Source organism: Microtus oregoni, unplaced genomic scaffold, assembly GCF_018167655.1.
Source record: "Microtus oregoni isolate MIOR12 unplaced genomic scaffold, Mior012 000016F_ref0000370, whole genome shotgun sequence".
In the NCBI taxonomy this organism is placed as follows: domain Eukaryota; kingdom Metazoa; phylum Chordata; class Mammalia; order Rodentia; family Cricetidae; genus Microtus; species Microtus oregoni.
The window spans coordinates 35,677,734-35,705,653 of NW_024543075.1; the positions used below are offsets into that span (position 1 = coordinate 35,677,734).

The window sequence follows — 27,920 nt, forward strand, 5'->3', positions numbered from 1 at the left end:
GATGATGGAGCGGAGATAGGTGATTGACGCTGGACACCCCGCCCCCTTTCACCCCCACCTCCACAACAGTGAGCCAGAGGGCGGGGCGATGTGCCGGCCACGCCCTTTCCCGCGCGCACTGGCTGTTCCCCGTGACGTCACGCTCGGCTATAAAAGGCGCGGGAGCCCGGCTCCCGCGGCGCTGTCTAGGAGCTCGAGGCTGAGGGTGCTCGGGGCGGGGAGACCCGGCCGCCGGGCCGCGGGCGCCTCAGCGATGTTTTACTCAGGACTCCTCACCGAGGGCGGCCGCAAGGAGACCGACATGCGGGAAGCGGCGTCCCTGCGGCAACAGCGCCGGATGAAGCAGGCGGTGCAGTTCATCCACAAGGACTCCGCCGACCTGCTGCCCCTGGACGGCCTCAAAAAGCTGGGCTCGTCCAAGGACACGGTGAGCTCCCCACCCCCGGCCACGCCTGCCTCCGGCCTCCGGGCCGCCGCTGTCGCCCAGGCCCTCGCTGCCGCTTTCACTGAGTCACCGGCCAGGCCTATCGCTGCCCTCTCCCTGGCGGGTGCTCGGCGGAGACCCTCCTTATCTCACATCCCTGGGGACCTCGGCTGTTCTCCCTCAGCACAGCCTCCTCCCGGGAGCCCGGCTTTCTTCTCCCAAGTGCAAGGAAGAAAGAGACCCTGCCCTGCCCCATTGCCCTCCCATCTCCTTTCCTCCCGCTTATTTGGAATCTCGAATTTGGCTCCCGGGGCTGGAGCCTCCCAGCGAAGTCTCAGCTTCCACAGCCTCCTCGCAGGCTGCGTGGCTAGTCCTGTGTCCCAGACAGAGGTGACTCTCAGTGGGTGACTGAGAAACAGTAGAAAGCGAGGTTTAGTGACAGTTTCTGAATCTAGATGACTTTGGTTGTTTCTACTGCGCCCCCTTCCCGCCGCCCCAAGTCTTAGTTTTGTGCTTAATCCATCTTTGATTTTGTACCCTGAGTGGAGGTGGGGTGGGGCGGGGCGGGGGGGGGGGTGAAAAGGGAATCGAGCTTGAATATTTCCAGAACCTAAACATCTCATCCCTCTGATTTCTCCTCTTCTTCAGTCCTCCCTCTAAAGAGTGAGCAGAGGGAGGAAGCCCCGACTGCTCCGTCTCACAGATCAACTAATTCATGTTCACAGTTGGAGCTGGGGTTGGTGTAGGTTTTTATTTCTGGTAGGATTATTATTGGTATTAAGTAGAAGTCCAGGACGTGGGTCAGAATCCAAAACCATATTGAATAAGGGTGAATGCCTGAGGGATATGACCTATATTTAATTCTCATCCCTTTCTCACAAATTTATCGCTAATTTTGTAGTTTCATCTGGAGTTTGTACTTTGATTTTTTTTTAATGAGATATCAGGGTCTTGCTATGTAATCTAGGCTGACTTGGCCCTCGGTACACAGTCCAAGCTGGCCTCTAATTCTGAATCCTCCTGCCTCAGTTGCATGATTGTTGAGATTATGTAGGCATGCATCACCACTCCCAGCTTTGATTGTTTTCTTATATCTATAGTTTCCTTATTATCCAAGGAGAAATTTATGAAACATTAATTAAATGTCTTTGCAACGAAATAAATGCTCTAGATAATCTTTCTAATATTTTTATATTTTGAGCTTCTGAAATACTTGATTTTGAATGTGGTTGTTAGCCCTGGTTCACTGAAATTGCTATTTCTGGCCCCAGTATAGCAATGGAAGCTAGTGCTTCTGCTTTTTAAAAATCATTCTAATGAATCATCACTACTAAAGATTTCCCCTCCATTAAATGCTCTCATGAAGGGACAGAGCCACTCCAGTTATCTTACTCTGTTTTTTAAAAAGCTGTTTTTCGGCTTGAGCCTGGGTATAGTTGATCTAGTCGTGCTAACCCAGAGTGCTGAGGGGTTAAGATGTACCCTACCAAAGAGGTAACTCTCTCTTGCCTTCTTTCACTTTGAAGCATCCAGGATTCATTTGGCAAACTCAGTCCAAATCTTCTCTCCTTCAGACCAAAGTAATATTATTCAGTAAGGTGGGAGGTATTATGAGAAGAGTCAAAGTGTGGGCTTGTAAGGTGCTGGATTTAAGGCATGGATGTTTGGCTTCTCTGGAGGTCTATTACCACAGCATCCTTCTTCCTAACATTCCTTATACTACTTGGAGCTGTGTAAGGCTAGTTCTGTTCTGACTCCCTCTATCACAGCTAAGCCACAGGAGTGGACAGCATCAAGCCTAGCTGATGGCTACAAAGAGGCGTTTTTCTGAGGATAGCCATGGGTATGGCGCCCTGCAGTTGACTGTGAAACCCTGAACCACGTTTCACGCTTTCTGTACCCCATTTTCATAATCTCCTTCTCTCACTGTTCTCACACCTTTAATGTGAAAGTTATTGGGGGGGGGGGGGAGTGGGCAGAACGCATCCCAGAAACCAAGGCAGACTGAAGGAGGGCTGGGAGAGCTGCCCGTGCTGGGGTGGAGCAGCCTCCTGACAAACAGCCTCAGCATTATCTCAGAACACATTCTTATCAACTCACTCTGCAGACAAGGTAGATCATGCTGACTCCACCTCTTTCCATGAGGGCATTAGAATTAACTGCAGTTTTTAGTCGAAGTAGCTACCAAACAACCCCGACAGGAAAGAACAAAAAGGGGGCATGAGAGGGTGTTACAAATTCAGCTTTTATTGACTCTGGGGCTTGAGCAATGTTAAGACCGTGGATTATTTTTTATCATACAGGTATCCCGTGTTTGAATGATGCTGCTAACTTTTCTGAATTATCTACCTTGTACTATGCTGTTTCTGTAATGCTTATGGCTTGATATTAACATTTTTGGTTTGGCAGATGGCACCTGTAAGGTAATCAAAGATGGTCATGCTCTCTTGGCCCCAGGATAGTGCCTTTATCCAATTGCTTTGTGTGTGGAGTTGGCTGCTACAAAGTCTACTATGGAAATTAATCATATTTCTTATGTCTGGCTCACTTATTTTTATCATTTCATTATATTGGGATTTTTGTATTTAATTAAGAACTAAAACCAGATTTATGAGACATAGTATATTTGACTTTAAAAAAAGCTGATAGAGCCAGGCATTGGTGGTGCATGCCTTTAATCCCAGTACTTGAGAGGCAGAGTCAGGTGAGTGCGAGGCCAGCCTGGTCTACAGAGTGAGTTCCAGCACAGCTAGGGCTAAAACGAGAGTCCCTGTCTGGAAAAGCCAACCAACCAACCAAAGAAAATCAAAACAAAACAGAAAACAGACAGAGCTAGATAAAAACATCCTAATTTTTGGAGTTTTGCCTAGTGTAATTTTTCTTGTTTTGGCTATCAGGCTAATAAAAGTTCTTGTTGTACTTAAGACTTTATTTTTTGAAAGTAGTTACATCATGTAATGATATGCTGTGTTTCTCATATGTTGTTATTACTGACCTGTCTGGCTATATATCATTCCTTGTCTAGTTGCAGAGGAAGAGATTTTCTCTCTTTCCTATGTTTGCATCTGCATAGAGCCAAAAACATGAGTCAAACTAACTAGGGTTAAGGCCAGGGGAAGGATAGTATAACCCAGTGCAGGACATTGACTGTTAAATACCTGAGAACAGGTTTCTGTCAGGTAGAGCAGCTCAGCCTGTAACGCCACAGGTCTAGGACTAGAGAACTTTGTAGCCTTAGAAAAGGAGTGAAATGCCAGTATAATACCAGCCTCTGGAGGGAACTGGGATGGGATGGAGAGAATGGGGGAGGTATAGGGGTGGATATGGTCAAGAGACATTGTATACATGTATGTAATTGTCAAGAAATAAAGTGCTATTTAGTATAGAGATATAAAAGGAAATGAGGCAGTAAAATATGTCAGGAAAGAATTTCTGGACAAAAGATACAGCAGTGTAAAGTCTGGCCATCAGGATGCTTCACGTAACTGAGAATTGAGAGGGGCCAGTGTGGCTGGAACAAAATGACAAACAAGGAAGGCTAGATCTGTTTCTGCCACGTTTGGGATTGACTAGCCTTGTACATGTTAGGTGAGGATCCTGCCACTAACTACACCTCTGACATGACATGCATTACAAAAATTACTGTGCTCACTGCATAAAGGATGAATTGAAACCTAAAAATCAGAATGACAAGTTAGGAGGCTGTTGCATTATGGGTAGGAAAGATGGTAGCTTGGTTAGAGTGGAGTTGGTAAAGATGAGAAAAGGATGTGGGTTAGAAGGAGGAGCAGCAGCACTTGGAAGAGAAGAATAGGAAAGGAATAAGAATATGTGTGATGCTGGAGAGACAACTCGGTGCTAAAGAGCATTTGTGACTGACTGGGGTTCAATTCCCAGCACCCACATGGTGGCTCATAACCTTCTGTAATTCCATTTTCAGGGGATCTAACTCCTCCCTTCTTTTGACATTTCTGCATGCAAAGTCATGCAGGCACAATACCCATATATATAATATAAAATGGAAAAAAAGAATGTGTATGAGTTGGGTATACTGCCTGTAGTTCCAAGCTACTTAAGACTAGACTGGACAACATAGTGAGACTCATCTCAAAACTTAGTCAAATAAAACCCATCCAGTAGATGGTGGTGCCTTTTGCTAAGGTTGGCAGGAAGAAGTAACTGACCAAATGGGGAGCTCAGATTTCCTCTATTACTGTTAAAGAAAGCAAAATTTGGGGCTGGATAGATGGGTCAGCAGTTAAAAGCACTGGTTGCTCTTCCAGAGGACCTGGGGTTCAATTCCCAGCACCCACATGGCAGTTTACAACTCTATCTCCAGTTTCAGGTAATCCGACATCCTCAGACAGACAGGTAAAACACCAGTGCACACAAAATAAAAAAAAATATTTAAAAAAAAAGAAAAGAAAGCAAGACAGTGAGATTAGTGATTTGCCCGAGGTAATATGCGACAAGTGGCAGTTTGTTAAAAGTAGAAAGCCCTCCCACAGGGGTAATTAAATTGATGAGCTGGGAGGGAGGGTGGCTGTAGGGTAGATCTTGACTTTTTGTTAGGAAAGAGATCATGAAGGTAATGTTTTAGGGTTACAGGTGCTTAGATTTAGCAGTAGAAATACAGAGTACTATATTTCATTCACCAAGATATGGGATAGAGAGGAAATAAACCTTTTGGTAAATATGGGTAGGACAAGTTCAGTCTGAAGTGCCTGTAGAATGTCCAAGTAGGGGGCACATTTGGCTCTGGGCCTGAAACCCCAGAGCGAGAGTCATGCTTGAGATAGAGTCCTCATGAAGGTAGTAATTTATGCAATGAAAACAGATAAAATTGCCCAAGCAAATACATAGAGTGAGAAAAAGGCCGAATATAGAGCACTGAAGACCACGGACGTTTTAAAAAGGAGCGGAGGTAAAGGAACCAGCAGACAAGGCAAAGAATAAACAGAACGATGGCTTTAGAAGCTCGTCGGAAGAGATGTTCAGGAAAACAGTGAGTTTACTGCGGAATTTCTGGTGACAAAAATATGGAAGAAATCCATTAGTAATTAAGTAGTTAAATGGACACATGTTTGTGTAATAAACTCGAGTGTCCGCAGGTGATAGCTCCAAGTGTGGGCTGGGGGGAGGCCCAGGGCTATGGACACACACTGCTTGACCAGCAGACCTGAATTTGTTTAGCAGTACCTCCATGGGGTGGTTACAACCGCCTGCCACTCCAGATGCAGGGCATCTAGTGCTCGCTTCTGTTCTCCAAGGGCATTTGCACTCACGTGCATGCACTCCCTGCCCTGACACATTAGGACATCTGTGAGGGAAAGGATAGTAAGCAGGTGTATCGGTTATTTTTCTTGTTACTGTGACAAAATGCTGGACTAAGGAAACTTTAGGAAATAATGATTTATTTTAGCTCATGGCAGGTAAGGCATGGTAGTAAGAACTTGAGACCCTTCACCTTGTGTTGCAATCAAGAAACAGACACACATACGTGCACACACACACAAATGCATGATACACAATTACATATACTTAACAATTAAATAAATCTTGAAAAAAATCACAGTGTGCTGTGTATGCATATAAACACATAGTTTTTGCATGCTTGAGCAGATGCTATAGTTATCGAGTTGGTTTCCCATTTTCAGTCCTTTTCTATTTGACTTTCTATAGAGATTAGAAAAGCTGAATTCTGTTCCAAGGTATCTTGCAGTGAGGATGGCTGTTGAATTTCATCAATAAAATATAGGGGGAAAACTGCTAAGGGAACTTCTAGAAAAATACTTGCTGTCCTGTGTAGTAATAAGAGCGGCGGGACTGCATCCCTGGCACCCGGCCGCCCCCACGGCTAGCTTTACCCAAAATAATTACACGGACACTGTATTCTTTTAAACACTGCTTGGCCCTTTAGCTCTAGCACTTACAGGCTAATTCTCACATCCCAATCAACCCATCTCTAATAATCTGTGAGAACCAGGCGTCTGCTCCCGAGAGAAGAGCTGTGGAGTCTGACCTCACTTCCTCTTCCTCCCAGCATTTTGTTCTGTTTACTCCACCCACAGGGCCAAGCAGTTTCTTTATTGCTTAACCAATGAAATCAATAGATTGATATATGACACTCCCACTCACTTCCCCTTTTTCTGTTTAAACAAAAAAAAAGAAGGCTTTAACTTTAACATAGCAAAATTACATATAACAAAACAGTTATCAAGTAAAAGTTACAATAATCTTTATCATAACTAAGGAAAACTATAACTATAACTAACTATTCTTAACTCCATCAAAGACTCCAGAAAGATATAATATTACCTAAGTAAACAAGAAGTCCAAAATTCTAGAAATGACAGAGACATCTCGCTGCCTGTACAGTCACCCAAAGTTCTTTTGTACCGTTGGGGCATCAATCTTCAGCCTTCAGGCCCATAGTATCCAGCAGACATTTCCATGAAGCAGGAAAATTCAAAGTCTGTTCAGTCACTATCTGTTGTGTCCTGCAGAATGTCTTGCAGACTCCTTCACGAATCAGGAACCCCGAAAGATCATCTCACCTTTAGGCAAGTTCAGTAGTCCTCTCTCTGTGGGTTCTCTGTTTCCAGTTTATGCAATAGTCCAGGCAAGAGCAGTTTCTTGCCCAAATGGCTATCAAACTCCATAACGAGCCTCTTCGATGCCCGTCTTCATCTTGAAGTAGATTGGTGCTGCCAGGAGCAGAGTGTCTCATTGTCATGAAAAGTCCTCAGTTATTAAAACATTTAAAATGCCATATTCTATAATCTTTGAAAAATATGAAGAATGCCTATCTAAATTATATCTACGCACATCTAGAAAATATTAACTAATATGACTACAAACTTGACCTATATTTCCTAATTGTACATTACATTTTAATAATGAACTACACAATCACAATACCTTAATCAATATCAGAAATACATATACATATAACAAAATTGACCGTAAATCTCTATCAATAAAGCAAAATCTATATTAATGCAAATTATTCATACCTATATCATATCCCCCTTTAAATGTAAAAGAACATTTATAAACATTATTTGGGAATATGGGCGCAGTTATTTCTCTCCAAACTGCTTCCTGCTGAATGGGGGCGTCGTTAATTAGGTCTTTCATGGTATAACCTGTGTGCTAGTTTCATCTCAGTTGGCAGTTGAGCGAAGCAATTTTCTGAAGGTGTTCACACCAACCCTTCAGGAGGGCGTGGTCCATCATACCAAATCGGAATAGAAGAAATGAACAAAGTCTCATCCTCTGTGAAAACAAAATAAGAAACTCCTTTCCAAAGCATCATGTCCTTAGATCCAAATTTCAAAGTCAAGGCATCAAAATATCTATGTTGGATTAGTTCAGCAGCATTTATAAATAAATATCTTTTAGCAGCTGTTGCTCCTTCCTCAGCATTCAAACAATTCAAAGAGAGCATAATAGCATACAGTATCAAGATTCTCTGTGTATTTTCCATCTTTGTTCGTTTTATTTTAACCTCTATTTTGTTTATTTTTACTTTTAACTCTTTGCTTTTTGAGACAGGTTCTCTGTATCTTTGACCTGAAGTAACTCTGTAGACCAGGCTGTCTTTGAACTCTCAGAGATCTGCCTGTCTCTGCCTCCCAGGCATTCGGAATTAAAGGTGTAGACTACTACACCTTGAACTCACAGAGATCTGTTTGTCTCTGCATTCTAGGCACTGGGATTAAAGGCATGTGCTACCACACCTTGAAGTCACAGAGGTAAATCTCCCTCTGCCTCCCAAGTGTTGGGATTAAAGGTGTGTACTACCACACACAACAACTCTCTTCCTTTTTTTGTTTTTTACTTTAAGAACTTCAACTTTTAGTCTGCATATATTTTTAACACACTTTAAACCATTCAGAAATTTTCTCTGTCTTTGAATCTCTCTTTATTGTATATCTCTCTTTTTCTGACCACATGAATCTTTAATTTACTGAGCAATATGGGTAGGATTAAAGGCGTGGCTTTGCCAGCTAGATCCAGTCCATTCCTTAGCTTTCCAGCCTCATGGCTGAGGTACCGGCTGTAGGCATGTTTACTGCCACAACTCTATGGCATTTCAATGTCCCTGCCAGCAAGCGAGATTCAGCAGCCTGTGCTCGCAAACTGCACGAACCACCTGCATAAAAGAGTCAGAGTTTGCCCTGGCAGGACAGCCCAGAAAGCCGGCATTTTTAAATGGCGCAGCTTTTTTCCTGCTACGGCTGAAAACCGAAAAGCATGCGTTCAGCTTTTCGTCAACACCATTTAAGTGTTTCGTGGCAGGACCTCTTAATGAGCTGCAGGGTTTTGCAGCTAAAGCTGAGTCAGGAAGCCTCTCTTAGATGAGGCGCTTGCTCGCCTCTAGCAAGCAGAGCAGATCCGAGAAATTGTCACTATCAAGAAAACATGCTTTACTCTTTCCCAAGCTTTTTCAGGCTTTCTGTGGATTCAGTTGTCCACGTGGGCACCATTTGTAGTAATAAGAGCGGTGGGGCTGCGTCCCCGGCACCCGGCCGCCCCCACGGCTAGCTTTACCCAAAATAATTACACGGACACTGTATTCTTTTAAACACTGCTTGGCCCTTTAGCTCTAGCACTTACAGGCTAATTCTCACATCCCAATCAACCCATCTCTAATAATCTGTGAGAACCAGGCGTCTGCTCCCGAGAGAAGAGCTGTGGAGTCTGACCTCACTTCCTCTTCCTCCCAGCATTTTGTTCTGTTTACTCCACCCACAGGGCCAAGCAGTTTCTTTATTGCTTAACCAATGAAATCAACAGATTGATATATGACACTCCCACATCAGTCCTGACAAAAGGGATGGATGGTATCAGTACGGTTTCCATCCCCTCCTCTCTTCCTTTGAATGTGGACGTAATGCCTGGGGTAGGGCACCTTGCTATGATCCCATGCTCGTTCACTCCCAGTCCAGTTGGAGTTGGTGAGCTCCTATTAGCTCAGGCAAAGTGTCTCAGTGGGTGAACCCCTCATGGTCTTGACTTCCTTGCTCATACTCTCCCTCCCTCTGCTCCTCAACTGGACCTTGGGAGCTCAGTCCAGTGCTCCGATGTGGTTCTCTGCCTCTGTTTCCATTTGTTGTTGGTGAAGGTTCCATGGTGATATTTAAGATAATCATCAGTCTGACTACAGAGCAAGGCCAGTTCAGGCACCCTCTCCTCTATTACTTAGGGTCTTTGCTGTGGTCATCCTTGTGGATTCTTGGGAATTTTTCTAGAGCCAGGTTTCTTGCTAACCCCAAAATGGATCCCTCAATCAAGATATCTCTTTCCTTGCTCTCATATCTGTCCTTCCTCCATCTCAATCAACTATTCCGTTGCCTCAAACTCTCCTCAATCCTCCCCTTCTCGCCTCTTCTTCCCCTTCTCCCCTTCCTTCTATCCCCCCACCCCCATGCTCCCAAATTTTGGCAGGTGATCTTGTCTGCTTCCAATTTCCAGGTGGATCCCTATATGTTTTTCTTTGGGTTCACCTTATTACTTAGCTTCTCTAGGATCATGAACTATAGGCTCAATGTCCTTTGTTTATGGCTAGTATCCACTAATGAGTGAGTACATACCATATTCATATTTTTGGGTGTGGGTTATCTCACTCAGGATAGTGTTTTCTAATTCCAATCATTTGCATGCAAAATTTAAGATGTCTTTGTTTTTTACTACTGAGCAGTACTCTAATGTGTAGATGTGTCACACTTTCTTTTTTTAACGATTTTTATTGAGCTCTACATTTTTCTCTGCTCCCCTCTCTGCCTCTCCCCTTTCCCCTTCATTCCTCCCCCAAGGTCCCCATGCTCCCAATATACTCAGGAGATCTTGTCTTTTTCTACTCCCCATGTAGATTATATCCATGTAAGTCTCTCTTAGTGTCCTCATTGTTGTCTAAGTTCTCTAGTATTGTGGTTTGTAGGCTGGTTTTCTTTGCTTTATGTTGAAAAACCACCTATGAGTGAGTACATGTGATAATTGTCTTTCTGTGTCACTCAAATAATGTTTTCTAGCTCCATCCATTTTCCTGCAAAATTCAAGCTGTTGTTATTTTTTTCTGCTGTGTAGTACTCCATTGTGTAAATGTACCACATTTTCCTTATCCATTCTTCAGTTGAGGGGCATTTAGGTTGTTTCCAGGTTCTGGCTATGACAAACAAAGCTGCTATGAACATAGTTGAGCAAATGTCCTTGTGGCACGATTGAGCATCCTTTGGATATATACCCCAAAGTGGTATTCTTAGGTCTTAAGGAAGATTGTTTCCTAATTTTCTGAGAAATTGCCACACTGACATCCAAAGGGGTTGTACCAGCTTGCATTCCCACCAGCAATGCAGAAGTGTTCCTTCCCCCTTCCTGCCCCCCCACAACCTCTTCAGCATAAGTTGTCATCGGTGTTTTTGATCTTGGCCATTCTTTCAGGTGTAAGATGGAATCTCAGTGTTGTTTTGATTTGCATTTCTCTGATGACTAAGGATGCTGAAAATTTCCTTAAGTGCCTTTTAGCCATTTTAGATTTCTCTGTTGAGAGTTCTCTGTTTAGGTCTGTACTCCTTTTTTTTTTTGTTATTGGATTATGTGTTCTTTTGGTGACCAATTTCTTGAGTTCTTTATATATTTTGGAGATCAGACCTCTGTCTGATGTGGGGTTAGTGAAGATCTTTTCCCATTCTGTAGGCTATCGTTTGTCTTGTTGACCATGTCCTTTGCTTTATAGAAGCTTTTCAGTTTCAGGAGGTCCCATTTATTAATTGTTTTTTTCAGTGTCTGTGCTGTTGGGGTTATATTTAGGAAGTGTTTTGGGTATTACAAATAATGCTGCTATGAACATAGTTGAACAAATACTTTTGTAGTATGATTGAACATCTTTTGGGTATAATCCCAAGAGTGGTATTGCTGGATCTTGAGATAGGTTGACTCCCAATTTTCTGAGAAACTGCCACACTGATTTCCAAACTGGTTGAACAAGTTTGCATTCCCACCAGCAATGGATAAGTGTTCCCCTTTCTCAACATCCTCTCCAGTATAAGCTATTATTAGTGTTTTTAATTTTAGCCATTCTGACAGGTGTGAGATGGTATCTCAAAGTTGTTTTGATTTGCATTTCCCTGATAGATAAGGAAGTTGAACATCTCCTTAAGTATCTTTTGGCCATTTGAAATTCTTCTGTTGAGAATTCTCTGTTCAGTTCAGTACACCATTTTAAAATTGGGTTATTTAGAATTTTAATGTCTAATTTCTTGAGGAGTTTATATATTTTTGATATCAGTCCTTTGTCTGATGTGGAGTTGGTGAAGAACTTCTCCCACTCAGTAGGCTGCCTTTTTGCCTTATTGTCGGTGTCATTTGCTTTACAAAAGCTTCTCAGTTTCATGAGGTCCCATTTATTCATTGTTGCTCTTATTGTCTGTGCTACTCGGGTTATACTTAGGAAGTGGTCTCCTGTGCCCATGCATTGAAGGCTACTTCCCACTTTCTTCTCTATCAGGTTCAATGTGGTCAGATTTATATTGAGGTCTTTAATCCATTTGGACTTGAGTTTTGTGCATGGTGATAGATATGGATCCATATCTATACATTATTCATTAAAATTTTTTTTAAATATTTATTTATTTATTATGCATACAATAGTCTGTCTGTGTGTATGTCTGCAGGCCAGAAGAGGGCACCAGACCTCATTACAGATGGTTGTGAGCCACCATGTGGTTGCTGGGAATTGAACTCAGGACCTTTGGAAGAGCAGGCAATGCTCTTAACCACTGAGCCATCTCTCCAGCCCCTCATTAAAATTTTTTTGAAACTAAAACATAATTATATCATTTCTCCCTTCCCTTTCTTCTTTGGAACTCCTCCCATGTACTTCCGTTTTTGCTCTCAAATTCATGTCTTCTTTTTCTTAATAGATATATAGATATTATATATTCTCAGTCATATGTAAAGGATTTCAGGGCCGACTGCTTGGTATTGGATTTGGGGGGCTCTTCCTAGGGGGACTGTTTCTCCCACTTGCAGCTTTCCTTACTTGCCTATAGTTTTCTGTCTAGGTTGGGGCTCCACGAGACTTGCCCCTCCTTGTTAGTGCGTCTATTGGTGTTGTCCTTGTTCAGGTCTTGCTTAGGCAGCCATGTTGAGATTTAATAGTTATAGCTTCCCTGACACCTCTAGAAGATGCAGTCTCACAACAGATTGCCTGCTTCTCTGGGTCTCACATTCTTTCCAGCCCCTCTGCCTTTGTGTTCTTTGACCCTTGGTGCAGGAGCTGTGTTAGGAATGAAGAAGTTAGAGCTGAGCACCACATGATCACTTGGTCTTTGCATTTTGATGGGTTGTGGTCTCTGTCTCTTGCAAAAAGAAGAAGGTTCTTTGATGAGGGTGAGCTATCTGGCTGGACTCTGGCACAGGGTGTACTCATTTTTATTTTTGAGGCAGAGTCTCATGTGAGCCAGCCTTATCCTATACTCACTATGTAGCTAAGGCTGGCCTTGAACACTTGATCTTCCTGTCCCCTCCTCTCAAGTATTGGGATTACAAGCATGTGACACCACGCTTGGTCCATTTTTTCCTCATAAAGACATTATTCCCATGTTCTCATTTCATTTTGGGGTGGTGATAGATAATAGATCTTTTTTTTTTGTGCTGTAATAGATAAAGCTGCCTGAAGATCAGAGTGTGGAGCTAACCACACTAGTTAACCATAGAGGCCCTGCAGTGGTGGCTCACACCTTTAATCCCAGCAGTAGGGAGGTGGAGACAGGAAATGATATGGCAGGGCAGAGAGAGGAATATAAGGTGAGAGGAGACAGGAGCTCAGGATTCAGTCTGATGTTTTGTAGAGACTGCATTCAGTCTGAGGACTTGGAGAGACAAGGTACCTCATTTGGTCTGAGGATTTCGTAGAGGTAAGAACTAGTGGCTGGCTGCTCTGTTTCTCTGATCTTTCAGCTTTCGCCCCCTAATATTTGACTCTGGGTTTTTATTATTAAGACCAATTAGAATTCATGCTACATTTTTGTCTGGATGCTGTTTGTCTTAATAAGCAAACTTTTCCTCCAATATTGCTCTCAGAATTTACTTTGGTGTCCTTCTCTACTGGGTCCTTTTAAAATTTTTATTTTATGTGTATGAGTGTTTTGCCTGCATATATGTCTGTTACTGTATGCATGCCTGGTTCCAGCTGATTCCAGAGCTGGCATTAGTTACAGAAGTTGAGTTATAGAAGGTTGTGAGCCACCATGTGGGTACTGGGAATCGATCTCATGTCCTCTGAAAGAGCAGCCAAATGCTCTTAACCATTGAGCCAGTTCTCTAGGTCCCTCTCTACTGGATCCTTTATTTCTTGGATCCCATGCTTTTTGTATTTTGTCTCCCTCTTTTTGGTTGGCTGTCTTTCAGTAATTTCTTATGGTTGTGTGGTAAATATCTCCTCAAGAGTGGATTAATAGCATGATTAGGTATGAAATTATTTACTTTTAGACTTTTAAAACTATTTGTCTTTATTTTATGTATATGGGTGTTTTGTCTGCATGTGTTTGTGCCAATAGAAACCAGAATAAGGCATCAGAGTCCTGGACATCCCTGGAACTGGACTGATAGGAGGGTGTTGTGGGTGTTGGGAATGGACCTGTGTCCTCTGGAAGAGTAGCCCATGCTCTTAACCACTGAGCCATCTCTTCAGCCCCACTGTTAGATTTTTTGTTTGTTTGTTTGTTTTTTGTTTTTCGAGACAGGGTTTCTCTGTAGCTTTGGTTCCTGTCCTGGAACTAGCTCTTGTAGACCAGACTGGCCTTGAACTCACAGAGATCCGCCTGCCTCTGCCTCCCGAGTGCTGGAATTAAAGGCATGCACCACCACCGCCCGGCTCCCCACTGTTAGGTTTTTAAACATTGTCTCTTGGCATCTGCTTCTTTATCATTCTGACTCCAAATCTTTTGTATTTGGACCATATTTTTCTCTTTGGAAGCTTTTGGGATTTGTGTCATTTATGACATTCCACAGTAATGTGATATCTTTTCGGCTGTCTTCTTTTTTACTTTTTTTTTTTATAAAGATATCTTGAGGTAGATTTTTTTTTCCCCTTCATTGTGCTAGGTTTTGCCCTCTGAATCTTTAAGTCTACATCCTTTAGTTCTTCCTTAGTATGGTACCCAATACTATTCAATACCTGTTATACACATCTGGAAGCCAAACTATTAACCAATCAGTCTTTTAAATTGCTCTTACAAAGAATAAACTTTAGCATTCTTCCCAACTGTTTGGGTCAAGTGGGAGTCATATGCAGACTTTAAACCAGTGGTTCTCAGCCTTCCTAACGCTGCAACCCTTTAGTACAGTTCCTCATGCTGTGGTGACCATGATTATAGCTGTAATTTTGCTACTGTTATGAGCTGTTATGTAGGTATCTGGTATGCAATTCCAGTGAAATGGGTCACAATGCACGTGTTGAGAACCACTGCTTTAAACCATCCTGTCTCTATCCCTTCTCACACCTCAGATGGTAGAAGTTACAATACCTTTAACTTCTCAGCTTTGCCAGGGTTTTGGGTTGGTTGAGAAAACTGCTTTTGCAGCTAGACATATTATTCGTGTTATAGCTCAAATATAATTCTCTTAAGTATCAGTACAAGTGGCGTTTGATATTTGTGGGTTCTGTATCCACAGATTCACCCAACTGTATATAAAAAAAATAACAGACAAAACAACTGTTTATAGAGACTAGAGAAATGGCTCAGCAGTTAAGAGCACTTGCTTTCCAGAAGGCTCAAGTTAGGTTCCCAGTACCCATCTTGACCAACTCACAACTGCCTAATAACTTCAGCTTCAGGGGATTTGACACCTTTTCCTGGCCTCATGTGTGTATGTATGTACACAAATACACAATTAATATTAAATAATTATTTAAAAATAAAATAAATATTTTTTAAAAACAAACCTCTGAGCTGCAAGTGGTAGTGCATCCCTTTAATCTCAGCCTGAGGCAGGCAGATCTCTGTGAGTTCAATGCCAGTCAGAGCTACTTAATGAGACCCTGTTTGGTTTTTTTTTAAGCCTGCTTCTTTACCAACATGACTGACTTTTTTTCTTGGCCATTATTCTCTAAACAATATAGTATAACAACAATTTACTTTGTATTGTGTATTGTAAGCATTCTAGATATAGTTAAAATATAGGGGAGGATATGACCAGGTTATATACAAATAATGTCATCAATTTATATAAGAGACAAGTATCTATGCCTTTTCATATCTGCAGAGGGTCCTGAGATAAATTCTGAGGGTGACTGTGGCAAGATAACTTTGCATATAGCTCCAGAGACCCAAGTTGACAGGGGCCTCTGAAAAGGTTGCCATGGCAGTCAACTCTGCTACCCATTCAGAATTCAACAAACAAACAAACACACAGGAAGCAATGATGTGTTCAGGGCCTTTTAGGGCCATTTTATGGGCAGTCCTAAAGGCGTGTGTATCTACTCCCTTTCTATCCTCTAGAACTCAGTCACGTGGCTCTGCTGTGGAAGGTTAACTGCCCAAGATGGAGGGAATGAGTATATAAGCCTCTGTCAGCCCTTGCTGCTCCTGTGCTCTGTGAAGTAAGATAGTGTGTGACACTCAAATTTTCTTAGTCCAAGCTAGTTAATCTGTTTTCTTTTTCTCTTACTATTTTTTTGTTTGTTCTTGTGGGATTTTGGTTTTTCTTTTTTCTTTCTTTCTTTCTTTTTTTTTTTTTTAAATTTATTGTTAGGAAAATTTTGGTTGGGAACAAGGAAAATGTCAGCTATGTAGGTTCCTAAAATGTGTAGGCCTGGGGTTGGAGGGGCGACTGAATGGTTAAGTGAACGGCTGTCCTTGCAGAAGACCTGGGTTGAACATTTTCAGCACCCACATGGTGGTTCACAGCCATCTGTTGCTCTAGTTTCAGAGGATTTAATATCTTTTGCTAGCCTCTGAGGGTACCAGGTATGCACAGTGTCCACATATACACATGCAGGCAAAACACCCAAACACATAAAAATGAGCAAAGCAGTAAAACTTAAAAATATGTAGACATGGAGCTGGAGAGATGGCTCAGTGGTTAAGAGCACTGGCTGCTCTTTCAGAGGACCTGAGTTCAATTCCCAGCACCCATATGGCAGCTCATAACTGCCTGTAACTTCAGTTTGAGGGAGTCTGACAACTTCACACAGACACACATGCTGGCAAAACAGAAATACACATGGAATAAAAATCAATAAATTGTAAAAATATATGTAGACATAATAAAATGATGTGTCTGAGTTGAATGTGGGTTAGTTGGCTTCTACAAATCTGCTGTGGAAGTTTATCATATATATTTCTTATGTCTTGCTCTCTTATTTTTATTATTTCATTGGTTGAACTTTTTCTATTAGATTAAGAACTGAAACCATATTTATGAGCCATATTATATTTGACTTTAAAAATCTGATAGATCAGGAATCGGTGGTGCACGCCTTTAACCCCAGTACTTGTCAGGCAAAGGCAGGCAGATCTCTGAATTTGAGGCCAGCTTGATTTACATAGTGAGTTCCAAGACAGCCAACACTACACAGAGAAGCACTGCCTCGAGAGAAAAAAAAAAAGTATCCACTGTATGTTTTTGAGTTTTGTGGAGACGTCTTCTTCCAGAGTCTAAGAATATTGAGTGTGCTCCTTAGCTTACAGAGGAAGGATCCAGGAGAAGGAGAGGAATACAGAAGAACACGACACCAGGAGTGAATTCAGAGTGACCATGCTTAGGCACAACAGTGTAGAGCGAACAGGCTTTGATCAGGTGGCCCTAAAAGCCCTATCTGCAAATTCAGACTGTCTGGGTCAGTCCTGCTAAGTGGGGAGAAATCACCACCCTGCTTTACTATGGCTTGAGCTAGGATCCATCTTATTACCGAAAGAGAAGAAAATGAGGAGTTTCTTTCTGTTGAGGAGCAAAGCGTTCTCTCAGTATTGCATCACAAAGTCTGATGGAGTTACCACTTTCTCCAGCCACCTTTATCAAGCTAGGAAACAAGCTTTTCCTTCGTCGGTGCTTCGACCTCTCCTTTCCTCAAGGATACTAATTTATAACTTGCTTTGCCAAGAATCAGGGTATTTTGGGAATCTATTTCTTCTCCTCACTAGAGATTAGTGAGTCACAGCTCTGACTCCCTTGTTTTGAAATCTGCGAGGTAGCTTATAATAAAGCCTTCCTCTCTGCTATCCCCTTCCCCAGGACCTTCTGGGATCTAGACTTCTAAGAGAAGCTTCTTACTCCTTGAATCAGAGGAGGAATGTGCTTGCTTAGAATAGGGATTAAGTGCTATCCTTTGAGAGTTTTGAAACATTATTATTGTAAAGTGGGCACAAGATACATGTGTATAGAAAATGTCTCAGGTCAAATGACTTAACCTACGATAAAGAGGAAAGAAGTAGTGTTCTAAGTGGGCTGGAGGCCACTTTGAGCAGGAATAGAGGACCACTATCTAAAAACTACCAAGTTCTACTGAAGTGCAGACCTGTCATCTGTTCCTAGCATTCCCTCCTGACACACACGTAAAGGATGCTAAGTTCTCTTCTCAGTCAGTGTCTGTTTCTACTTTTAGGTTCACTAAACTTAGTGGTAGAGTATTTGACTGGTATGCAAATATAGCATACTCTAGGTTAAATCCTCCAACTGTGGAAAGAGAAGGTAGACGGACAGAAGACAGGAAAGAGGAGGAGGAGAGGAGAAAAGTGGATAAATGAATAACATGGGAGGCCAAGTATTTTCCAGGCTGCAGGTTGTCAGGATGGTTCCTGTGGAGTTTGCCTGGTTCCAAAATGTGTATGCTAAGAAGTTTACTCAGCCATGAATTACTGTCTTCCTGTTCCATCAGCCAAGCTCGTAACTCCACCTTCAGAAGAGCCAGGCCCACAAGGCACCTGCAAAGTAGATATGAAAAGTAAGAGTAAATGGGGTGACATTTAACGTAGCAGTGAGCAGAGCTTCTGCGTACCCATGCCAATGAGCTGCCCTTTCTATAAGGCACCGACTTACAGTTGTTCAGGAAAATACAGAGATCACTTATTCTAGAATAAAGCTTCTTTGTCCTGACTTGCCCTTGTATAGAGAGGAAGGCAGAAGTCCACATCACCAGGGCTCTTCAGTTCTCTTAAGATGGTCCCTATCTCCCTGTATTAGTTACTTCTTTATTACTGTGATAAAACCCCATGACCAAGGCAGTTTATTGAAGGAAGGGTTTATCTGAACTTATGGTTCCAGAGGGCTTGAGTCCATCACCATCACAGTGGGGAAGCGTGGTTACAGGCAGGCATGGTGATTGCAGCTGGAAGCTGAGAGCTGAAAGCTCACATCTTCAGCCACAAACAGGAAGCAGAGAGGACACCGTGGGGTTATCGCAGGGCTTCCTCAGTGATATACTTCCTCCCATAAGACCATACCTCCTGGAGGTAGGAACGGAAGCACAGGCCATGGGTGAATTCTGTTTAAAGGCTTGCTCTTATGGCTTGTTCCTCATGGCTTGTTCAGCCTGCTTTCTTGTAGACCCCAGGATCACCTTCCAAGGCACAGCACTACTTGCAGTGAGCCAGGCCCTTCCACATCAATTGTCAGTCAAGAAAATGTATCCCAAGCTTTCCTATGGCCAACTGAGGGGTCATCTCAGATAACCTGAGCTTGTATCAGGTTGAGAAAAAACTAAGAAGCACACTCCGGAGTCTATTACATGTTGGTTTATAGCACCTGCCCTGACAATACCAGTGACATCCTCACTGGAGCTGTTATGTGAGCTTTCTCATCACATCTGTGGAGCCGGGGTAGAGGTGGGGGTGTTGGGAGAGGAGGGAGTGGCCTGGCAATAAGGAGACTCTGCTTTCTGTCCCTCAAGCAACCTCATAACATTCTGCAGAGGCGCCTCATGGAAACCAACCTGTCCAAGCTCCGGAGCAGTCGTGTCCCTTGGGCCTCCAAGACCAACAAATTCAATCAGTCAAAGTCTGAAGGGCTGAAGAAGTGTGAAGATGATGACATGATTTTAGTGACCTGCCAGGTAATGTTCAGGGAACAGCTTTTATAGAAGTTTCTAGAAAGTAAGATTTGGGGGCTCTTTATAATCCCAACAGGAGGTCCTCTCCTCAAAACTTTATAGATAGTGGATCTTAGCGTAGAATTAATAAATGAGTTTTAAAGTTCTGTATATTAGAAGTGCATATAATACTTTATATATGTGCATATATGAATGAGAAGAGGTACCAAAGCTTTTTTTCAGTTTTACAAAAGGATGTGTGATCTTTTTAAAGAGCTGGGGTGTAGTTCAGAGGTAGTAAACTCATCTAGCATGCTCAAGGCCCTCTATTTGACCCCCAGAATAATTATTTTAAAAAGATTGTGTATGTAATATTTAGTATATAGAATGAAACCCCAAAAGTTCCTTTTGGGTATTCAATCAGCCTTAGTTAGCAGGAAAAACATCCAAAGACAGAGTTATCAGCGAGAGAAAATGGGACGGCTCTGACTGATCAGTTGGAAGGTGACTCTCAGACCGTGCCTTGCATTTGACATTTGCTGCTTCTTTCCTCTTTGGCTTCTCTGGATCCTATTAAAGAGCACATTTCCTTCCCACAGTGTGCAGGAAAGGACATGAAAGCGTTGGTTGACACCGGCTGTCAGTATAATCTCATTTCTTCGGCCTGTGTGGACAGATTGGGGTAAGCAGCCACTGTGCTGGGTGCATGTCAGATGTAATTATATTCCTTGTTTGACTCTGGTTTAAGGTTATAGACGCTTGACTATAATCCACAGAAGCACAGAGATACATGCAAAGTTTTTAATCTAAGCAGTTGTCAGACAGTTGAAGAGATCCAGGACACCTTGGGCCTTCTGCAAACTCCTGCTTTCTACATCTTGAGCAGACTTACCGCCATTTCACTCAACCTTTCCCGTTACTTCTTTCCTTCTTCCTACTCTTTCTTCTAAAATACCATATGGCCCCTGAGGTATCTAGCCTAAAATGAGCAGAATCAACCTAGTATTGTTTTCCATATTTCCCTGTAGACAGTAAATCAAATCAGATTTACTCAGACAAAAATCTCTGTGATTAAACAGTTATTGAGACAGACCAAGTGGCCTATTTTGAATTTCATCCAAGACACGAATATTCTCAAGTGGGCTTACACAGGGCTTCATTTGGATTCTTAATGATTGCATTACATATCTTCTACATCCGCCTTGTTCTTAGTCCCCCTCACTGCTGTGACTCCCTGAAGCTGGCTCTGTGAATTTTACGGATTAATATTTAGGGTTGGGGTAAAGAAGATTCCAGGACTCAAGTGGGAAGAATCTTATTTTTTTAATGTGGTAAAGAGATGAGGTATGTACAATATGATGGTTCCAGAAAGACTAATAATGTCCTGGTGCCAATTAGGCAGCAGACTGCCAGGATTCTGGAGGAACTAATGGCCGTCTGTAAAACTGCAATTACTTCTCTTTTGGATGGGCTGGAACACCAAAAGAGAGGAAATGGAGGAGAGCAGAAGTATTGGCACTGAAGGTCCGTAATTAAGCATTTATCCACCAACCATAATAGCTTGGGTGCTAGCTAGTCCAATCAGCTTATGTAATTGTGTGAGCCCTTGGTTCCATTCCTTTCTTTCCTTCCCTGCAAAGCCAAGTCAAATTAGTGAGAACTTTCTCCATAAATATTCTTTGATGATACCAATATCAATGCACTTACCAAATAAATCTCTGTCCCCATTAACCTTATAGCCTAAGACAATCTGGTAGGGATAGACTAAAATAGAAAGGAGGGGGAAATAGGACCTTGAATGAAGCTTTTTCTAAATTAGTATTAATTTGTCCTCTGATATTTGTTATCTACAGATGGGTAAAAGACACACTAATTAAACTATTTCACACACATATGGGGAGGTTAGGATACAAGCAGAATTCTCTGAATGTGTCAGCTCCTCTCTTCACAAATGCAGGTAGTGATGTAAGCTTCTTAAAAATAGGAAACAAGTCTCGTGGTTTCTTTTGTATTTCTCTGGCATGTTTAGGAAGAAGGGCTGAAGCAAGCACAAGCTGGCTAGCCCAGGAAGTCCCAAGAGAGCCCCAATTGTGAATCAGAAGCCTTTGCCAAGGAGATTATGATATCTCTCTGTGTTTCAGACTAAAGGACCATGTCAAATCTCACAAGCATGAAGGAGAAAAACTTTCTCTACCACGGCATCTCAAAGTAGTAGGCCAGATTGAGCACCTACTGATTACAGTGGGCTCTCTCCGTCTGGACTGCCCAGCGGCTGTGGTTGGTGAGTTACATTGGGGACTAGACCTGTGGACATGAACCTTCCTGACTTCTTCAAAATTCAAGGTTCTTGTTTCCTTGCGCTGTGTGCCTTGGTGCTAATTTTAGCCTTCCAAGTGCTGGAATTGAAGTGCCACCATACCCAGCACATTTTCTGTGTCTTTCTGAAACAGGGTCTCTCTACAAACCAGGCTGGCCTTGAACTCACAGGTTCTCCTGTCCCTCCTTCTGAGTGCTACGATCAAAGGCATGTATCACCATGCTCAACCCAGCACATTATTTTTTTAATTTTTAAATATGTATTTACTGGGGGCTGGAGAGATGCCTTAGAGTGTCTCCCGCCCCTGCAGAAAGCTCAGGTTAGGTTCCCAGCACCCATATAGGATGGCTCACAGTCACTTGTGACTCCAGCTCCACGAATCTGACACTTTCTTCTGACATCCTCAGGCTCTTGTACACATACATGGTGTATATACATATGTATAAATACTAAATAAATAAATTTTTAAAAATAGAAAGGAGCTAGTGGAATTGTTTAGTGGATTAAGATGCTTGTCATCAAGCCTGACAGCCTGAGTTTGATGCCCAGAACTACATGGTGGAAGGAGAAATCTGAGGTTTGCAAATTGTCCTTTGACTTTTATGTGTGATCCATGGTACATGTTCCCCTAATAAATACATGTAATTAAATTTTTAGTAATAAAAATTATACTTGACAATATAAGGCTATTTTTATGCAAGTATATAAATATACTTTGAACATACCCCATTTCTCTTCCTCACTCTCCTCTGTCCAGTTAGTCCACATTGTTTCCCTAGGGGGATTCTCCACTCTTTTATGTTATCTGTTTATTATGACTTTATGTGTCCATCTGAAATCTAAGACAAACAAGTGAGAGAACACCTGAAGTATTTGTCTCTGGGACTGACTTAATTTACTTCCCATGATTATCTTCAGTTGCATCCATTTTCCTACAAATGACATTCTTCTTCTTTATGGATAAAAAAATTCCATTGTGCACACAGGCCACAAGGAAACAGACTTTTTCTACATTTACTTATTTACTTGTTTGGGGAGAGGGGTATGCTCATGTGATGTGACACTTGGATGGAGGTCAGGTCTTCCCCTCCACTATGTGGATTCAAGGATTGAATCAGGTCTTCAGACTTGGCAGAAAACACCTTGCCCACTGAGCAATTTTGCCTGCTGGAAGCCAGAACAATTGCAGTGGGTTTTTGATCCTACTGCACGTACTGGCTTTGTGGGAGCCTAGGCAGTTTGAATGCTCACCTTACGAGACCTGGATAGAGGTGGGCAGTCCTTGGGCTTCCCACAGGTCAGGGAACCCTGATTGCTCTTCGAGCAGATGAGGGGGGGGACTTGATCGGGGGAGGGGGAGGGAAATGGGAAGCGGTTGTGGGGACGAGGCAGAAATCCTTAATAAATAAATAAATTTAAAAAAAAAATAAAAAATAAATAAAAAATAAAATGTCCCCAAGGGCATACTTTTTTTTGAGACAGGGTTTTGTTGTAGTTTTAGAGCCTGTCCTGGAACTAGCTCTTGTAGACCAGGCTGGCTTCGAACTCACAGAGATCTGACGGTCTCTGCCTCCTGAGTGCTGGGATTAAAGGCGTGCACCACCACTGCCCAGCTCAAGGGCATACTTTTTAAAAATTATTATTTTTATTTTATGCTCACTGATACATGTATGTCTGTGTGAGGGGGTCAGAATCCCTGAAACTACAGTTACAGATAGGTGTGAGCTGCCATGTGCTGCTGGGAATTGAACCTGGGTTCTCTGGAAGGTCAGCCAGTGCTCTTAACCACTGAGCCATCTCTCCAGTCCCGCCCCCCCTGCCCCCAGGGCACTTTTTATGAACTTGTTATTGGTGACGGCACGATCTTCTTACTCCTCTGCCATAAATGCCCACTCTCCCTCTGTGCTTCTCATATGTTCTAAGTTAGACTGCCTGCCTATTTTTTGCTGAAGGCCTCTGTCCTCTAGAGTAAAAAAGACTCTGATTTGAATTTTGGCTTTTACCTTCTTTTAACTACATTGATCTGAGAAAGTACTCAATAATAGATGTTCAACAGATGTGTATTGGCTACTTAGCTGGATGGTTTGTTGGGTGGGTGGATGGATGGATGGATGGGAATAATGAACCTAACAGTGATTAGGCTGACATCTAAGCCAACATGGCAATGTCTGAATCTTACTGTTTTGTTTTTAATAGATGATAATGAAAAAAACTTGTCCCTTGGTCTTCAGACTCTTAGATCCCTGAAGGTAGGCCCGACTCTACTTTTCCTTTGATGCTTCCTCTCAGAGGCAGGGACCTGAGAGTAGCGTCACTGACAAGTGACCAGTGAGGGATCTTCCTTTGTTCTAGTGTATCATAAATTTGGATAAGCGTCGGCTGATCGTTGGGAAGACAGACAAAGAAGAAATTCCTTTTGTGGAGACAGTTTCTTTGAGTGAAGACAAGTGAGTACTAAAGTTGAATCCCTCTGTCATGGGTCGGGGGACTCAGTGTGTGGGTTACAGCCCATCTTTAGTTTTCAGTCTGCCCTTCCCCCAACCAGAGTTCACTGTCCCACAGAACTCTGTAGACTACATGCTATAATTAAAAAATGATAGCACACAGAGTACAGGCAGAAATGAATAGCTTTTTAAGGTGTGTGTGTGTGTGTGTGTGTGTGTGTGTGTGTGTGTGTGCATGCACATGTGTGTGTGTGTGAAACAAAATTTCAGTATGTAGTCCAGGCATGAAATGGGGTGTGAGGTGGAAGTGGAGACATTGAAATAGGGTTTTAGTATGTACCCCAGGCTGGCTTTGAATACATGAGCCTCCTGCCTCAGCCCCTAAGTGATGGGATTATAGGTATATGCACAAAGAAGTTTTTAAGCCAGTTTATTTGCCTTCAGATTAACTTCTTTGAATTTGTTATCAATTCCTTGTTTCTTTCTCATTTCAGCACTTCAGAAGCATAATTGCAGCCTGGAGCGTGTCTGCATGTGCAGACGCACCAGGTTGACAGACTGAGAAAATTGGGTTTGAATTAAATGCAGTAGCAACTTGCTATGGACCAAGTCCTTCCCTCAAGTATATCCTGCAGGGGCTTCTTCCCACTCAGACCTTTCTAGACTATAGTCTGTGCTTAGAGATCTTGTCTGGTTAATGGCTTAATGGTTAAACAGCCATTGTTTTTTACTTCTTTGAATATTTAATTTATAGACCCCTTTTGACACTGCCAGGTCTCATTTGTGGCCTATTTCTCTGCTTATTACAAGAATTTGCTTTTCTTAGTCCAGTGTAGGGGCTGCCAGGTTCTATTTCTCCACAGATAACACTTGCTTTCTTTAAATAGTAAAATATATAGTAAATAGGAACCTCTTTTTAGCTATTTCAAAGAGATACAGAAACATGTCTTGAAGTTAGAATCTCTTCTAATGAAGTGATTGATTTTTCCAGTGTGACCTGATCTGAAAGATGTCTCAGAGAGATCATCTATATAGTCCAGACATTTCATTTAAATACACAGACAGGCAAGTGTATCATCGACACTTAGATATTAAGTCAGTGGCAGAAGACAGCCAGAATCAGCCTGGCATATAAACCAAGGCTTTGTGCTGCTTCATTTTCCCCAAGCCTTAAGAGGAAGGCAGCAAGGTTAGAGTACAAAAAAGGAGGGTCCTGAATGTGGGCTAGTGTTGGGGTGCTTGTCTGGTGCACAAGGTCCTGGGTTCAATCTCCAGCACCAGAGGCAGTGAGACGGCTTGGTGATTAAAAGTGTTTGCTGCTCAAGCATGAAGACTGCCATTTGGATCCCAGTACCCAAACAAAAGCTGGACCTAGTCCTACACACGCCTGTGACCCCAGAACTGAAGGGCTGAAGACAGGATAACTGCTGGGACTTTCTAGCTGCCAGTCTAACTAAGAGAGGGAGAGAAAGAGAGGGAAAGAAAGGCAGGAAGAGACCCTGCCTCAAAGGAACAAAGTGGGGAGTGACAGAGGAATACCCAACATGTCCCTCTGGCCTCTGTGAGCGTGCACAGGTGCACAGCTCCACACCAGGAAAAAATGAGAGTGAGGGGATGAAAACAGGCTGCAAAGATGAGACAAGTCTCTCACAGTGAACTGAACACAAGAGAAAGAAACTATAGATTGGAAGGGTTATTAGCTCCAGACATACCACTAATAATCTAATGGTTACCATCAGATACTGATTATCCCAAAGAACCAGTCAGAATTTCTGTCTGTCTTGTTACATGTCACAATGATTCAAGTAGCTGGAAAGAGAGGTAGAAAGGAAAACAAAAGCCAAAGACAGACCAGAATAGGGCGAGGAGGCTGCGTACACTCAGTTAGTGGGAAAGCCTGCCTGGGAGCCGTGCCTGGGATTGAAACCTCCAGATAGGGAACTGACGATTGGGAAACCCCTCAGTACAAGGAAAGAATGGCAGCTGGCAGTGTTAAGAACCATTAGGAGCTGGGTGTGGTACTTGCCTTTAATCCCAGCACTCAGGAAGCTGAGGCAGAGGCAGGCAGATCCCCGAGTATGAGACCAGCCTGGTCTACACAATGAGTTCCAGGCCAGTCAGCGATACACAGTCTCAAAAGACAAACAAAACAGAACAAGCTTTATAACTGCCAAGTATTTCCTGACCCATCTCAGTGGTTTGGGGACATCACAGGGTAGTAGTTGTTATTTTGTTTTTGCTAGTGTGTCGTCTCAGGCATAGAGGTCTCTATAATGGAATCTCCCCTGCAGTTCAGTTATAGAAGTATTTGGCTAAGTCGGAAAACTATCCAACTGTGAGTATCCCTTCAAGATTGTCCCAAGTCTACCCTTGGCTCATAGCAGTTCTCAGACTTTGCATCTTGTCTAGTGTTCCAGCCGTCAGCGTGCCTATGAGCGGCTTCCCATGTGAGGGGACTGTGCCCTTCCCACTGAGGTCTCCCTGCTCTTCTGTTTATCACAGAACCACACCAGTCTGCTTCTTGCAGGACAGAGCAGGAAGGTATCACCCCTCATTTCCCTACTTGAGAGTCCACTCCAAGCCTTGACTCTAGGCTGCCAGGGATGCATACTGCAGGCTCCTTCTAGTGTCTCCTTATTTGAATTTCCCGAGGACCAAGAGAGGCCAGGAATTCTCAGGTTCCTGAAAGATACAATTGATCCTGGTCCTTTTGAGTTCAGTGCTGTATGACACGAGGGTAACTAGATGACCTTTAGTGTTCCTTCTGGGCTCAAAAATCAGTCAGTGATTTTTTTTTTAATTTGGAAATAGAAACAACTGGGGTAAACTGTACTTGATGTCCAGTTCATTCAGCTTGTTCAAATAGCCTGAATTCTTTAACCAAGCTATTTTTAATTCCCAGGCATAATAGACACCTAAAATGCTTCAAGATAAGTATAAGAAATCTTGATATTCATTAATGCTTGTTTTGTTTTTTGAGACAGGATCTCATTATGTAGCCTTGGCTGACCTGGAACTCAATATATAGAGGAAGCTGGCCTTGAACTCTCATAAATACTTCTGCAACTGCCTCCCGTCATTAACACTTTTTAAATGCTGCCAAATTCTCTTACAGCTTCTAGATCTCCCCAGTGTTCACAGGGGATGCTGGCCTGCTTTTGGGAGCTAGCAAAGTAAGAAGTAAATGAGTTTTTCCTCGTCAGGAATTTAGTGTTCCTAAGGGTGTAAGAAAGTGTCTACTACATCAGTTCTGAGTCCCAGGGAAGTAGTAGACATCCCTGTCTGTCCTGGAAGTTGCTCTGTAGACCAGGCTGGCCTCAGACTCACAGAGAGCTGCCTGTCTCACTCCTTAATAGATAGCACATCCAGGAAGTTAAAAAAATTACTTTTGGTATTTCTATGTCTAGGAATGTCTATGAGGAAAGGATATTTTGACTTTCCTTTTCCTAACTCTGCACACAGTCCACTAGTATGATGTCGTGTTCCTTAGCTCAAAGCACTATAGATTGGATTACCCAGCTACCCTTGCTCTGTGTAGTAGAAATACCTTTTCAGGCTGGGGACATGGAGGAGATGAGCTGGATTCCTCCCTCCTTCTGTTGCCAGGTCTCTCTGCATTAGCACTTTATCTGCTCAGCATTTCTGACTGTACTGGGCTTATTTGTGACACTGATGTATCAATAAACTGGAATCTTTCCC

The 27,920-nt window shown here is 42.7% G+C and overlaps 1 protein-coding gene across 1 annotated transcript; it reads left to right on the top strand.

Annotated features, from left to right (window-relative positions):
* The first annotated feature begins 161 nt into the window (after positions 1 to 161).
* Nrip3 (nuclear receptor interacting protein 3) lies at positions 162 to 27,920 on the top strand. Its single transcript, XM_041666911.1, has 7 exons — positions 162 to 427; positions 19,323 to 19,484; positions 20,060 to 20,142; positions 21,602 to 21,741; positions 23,974 to 24,026; positions 24,130 to 24,224; positions 24,716 to 27,920. Exons 1-7 carry the CDS (start codon positions 254 to 256, stop codon positions 24,729 to 24,731), a joined length of 723 nt encoding a protein of 240 aa, XP_041522845.1. The 5' UTR covers positions 162 to 253; the 3' UTR covers positions 24,732 to 27,920.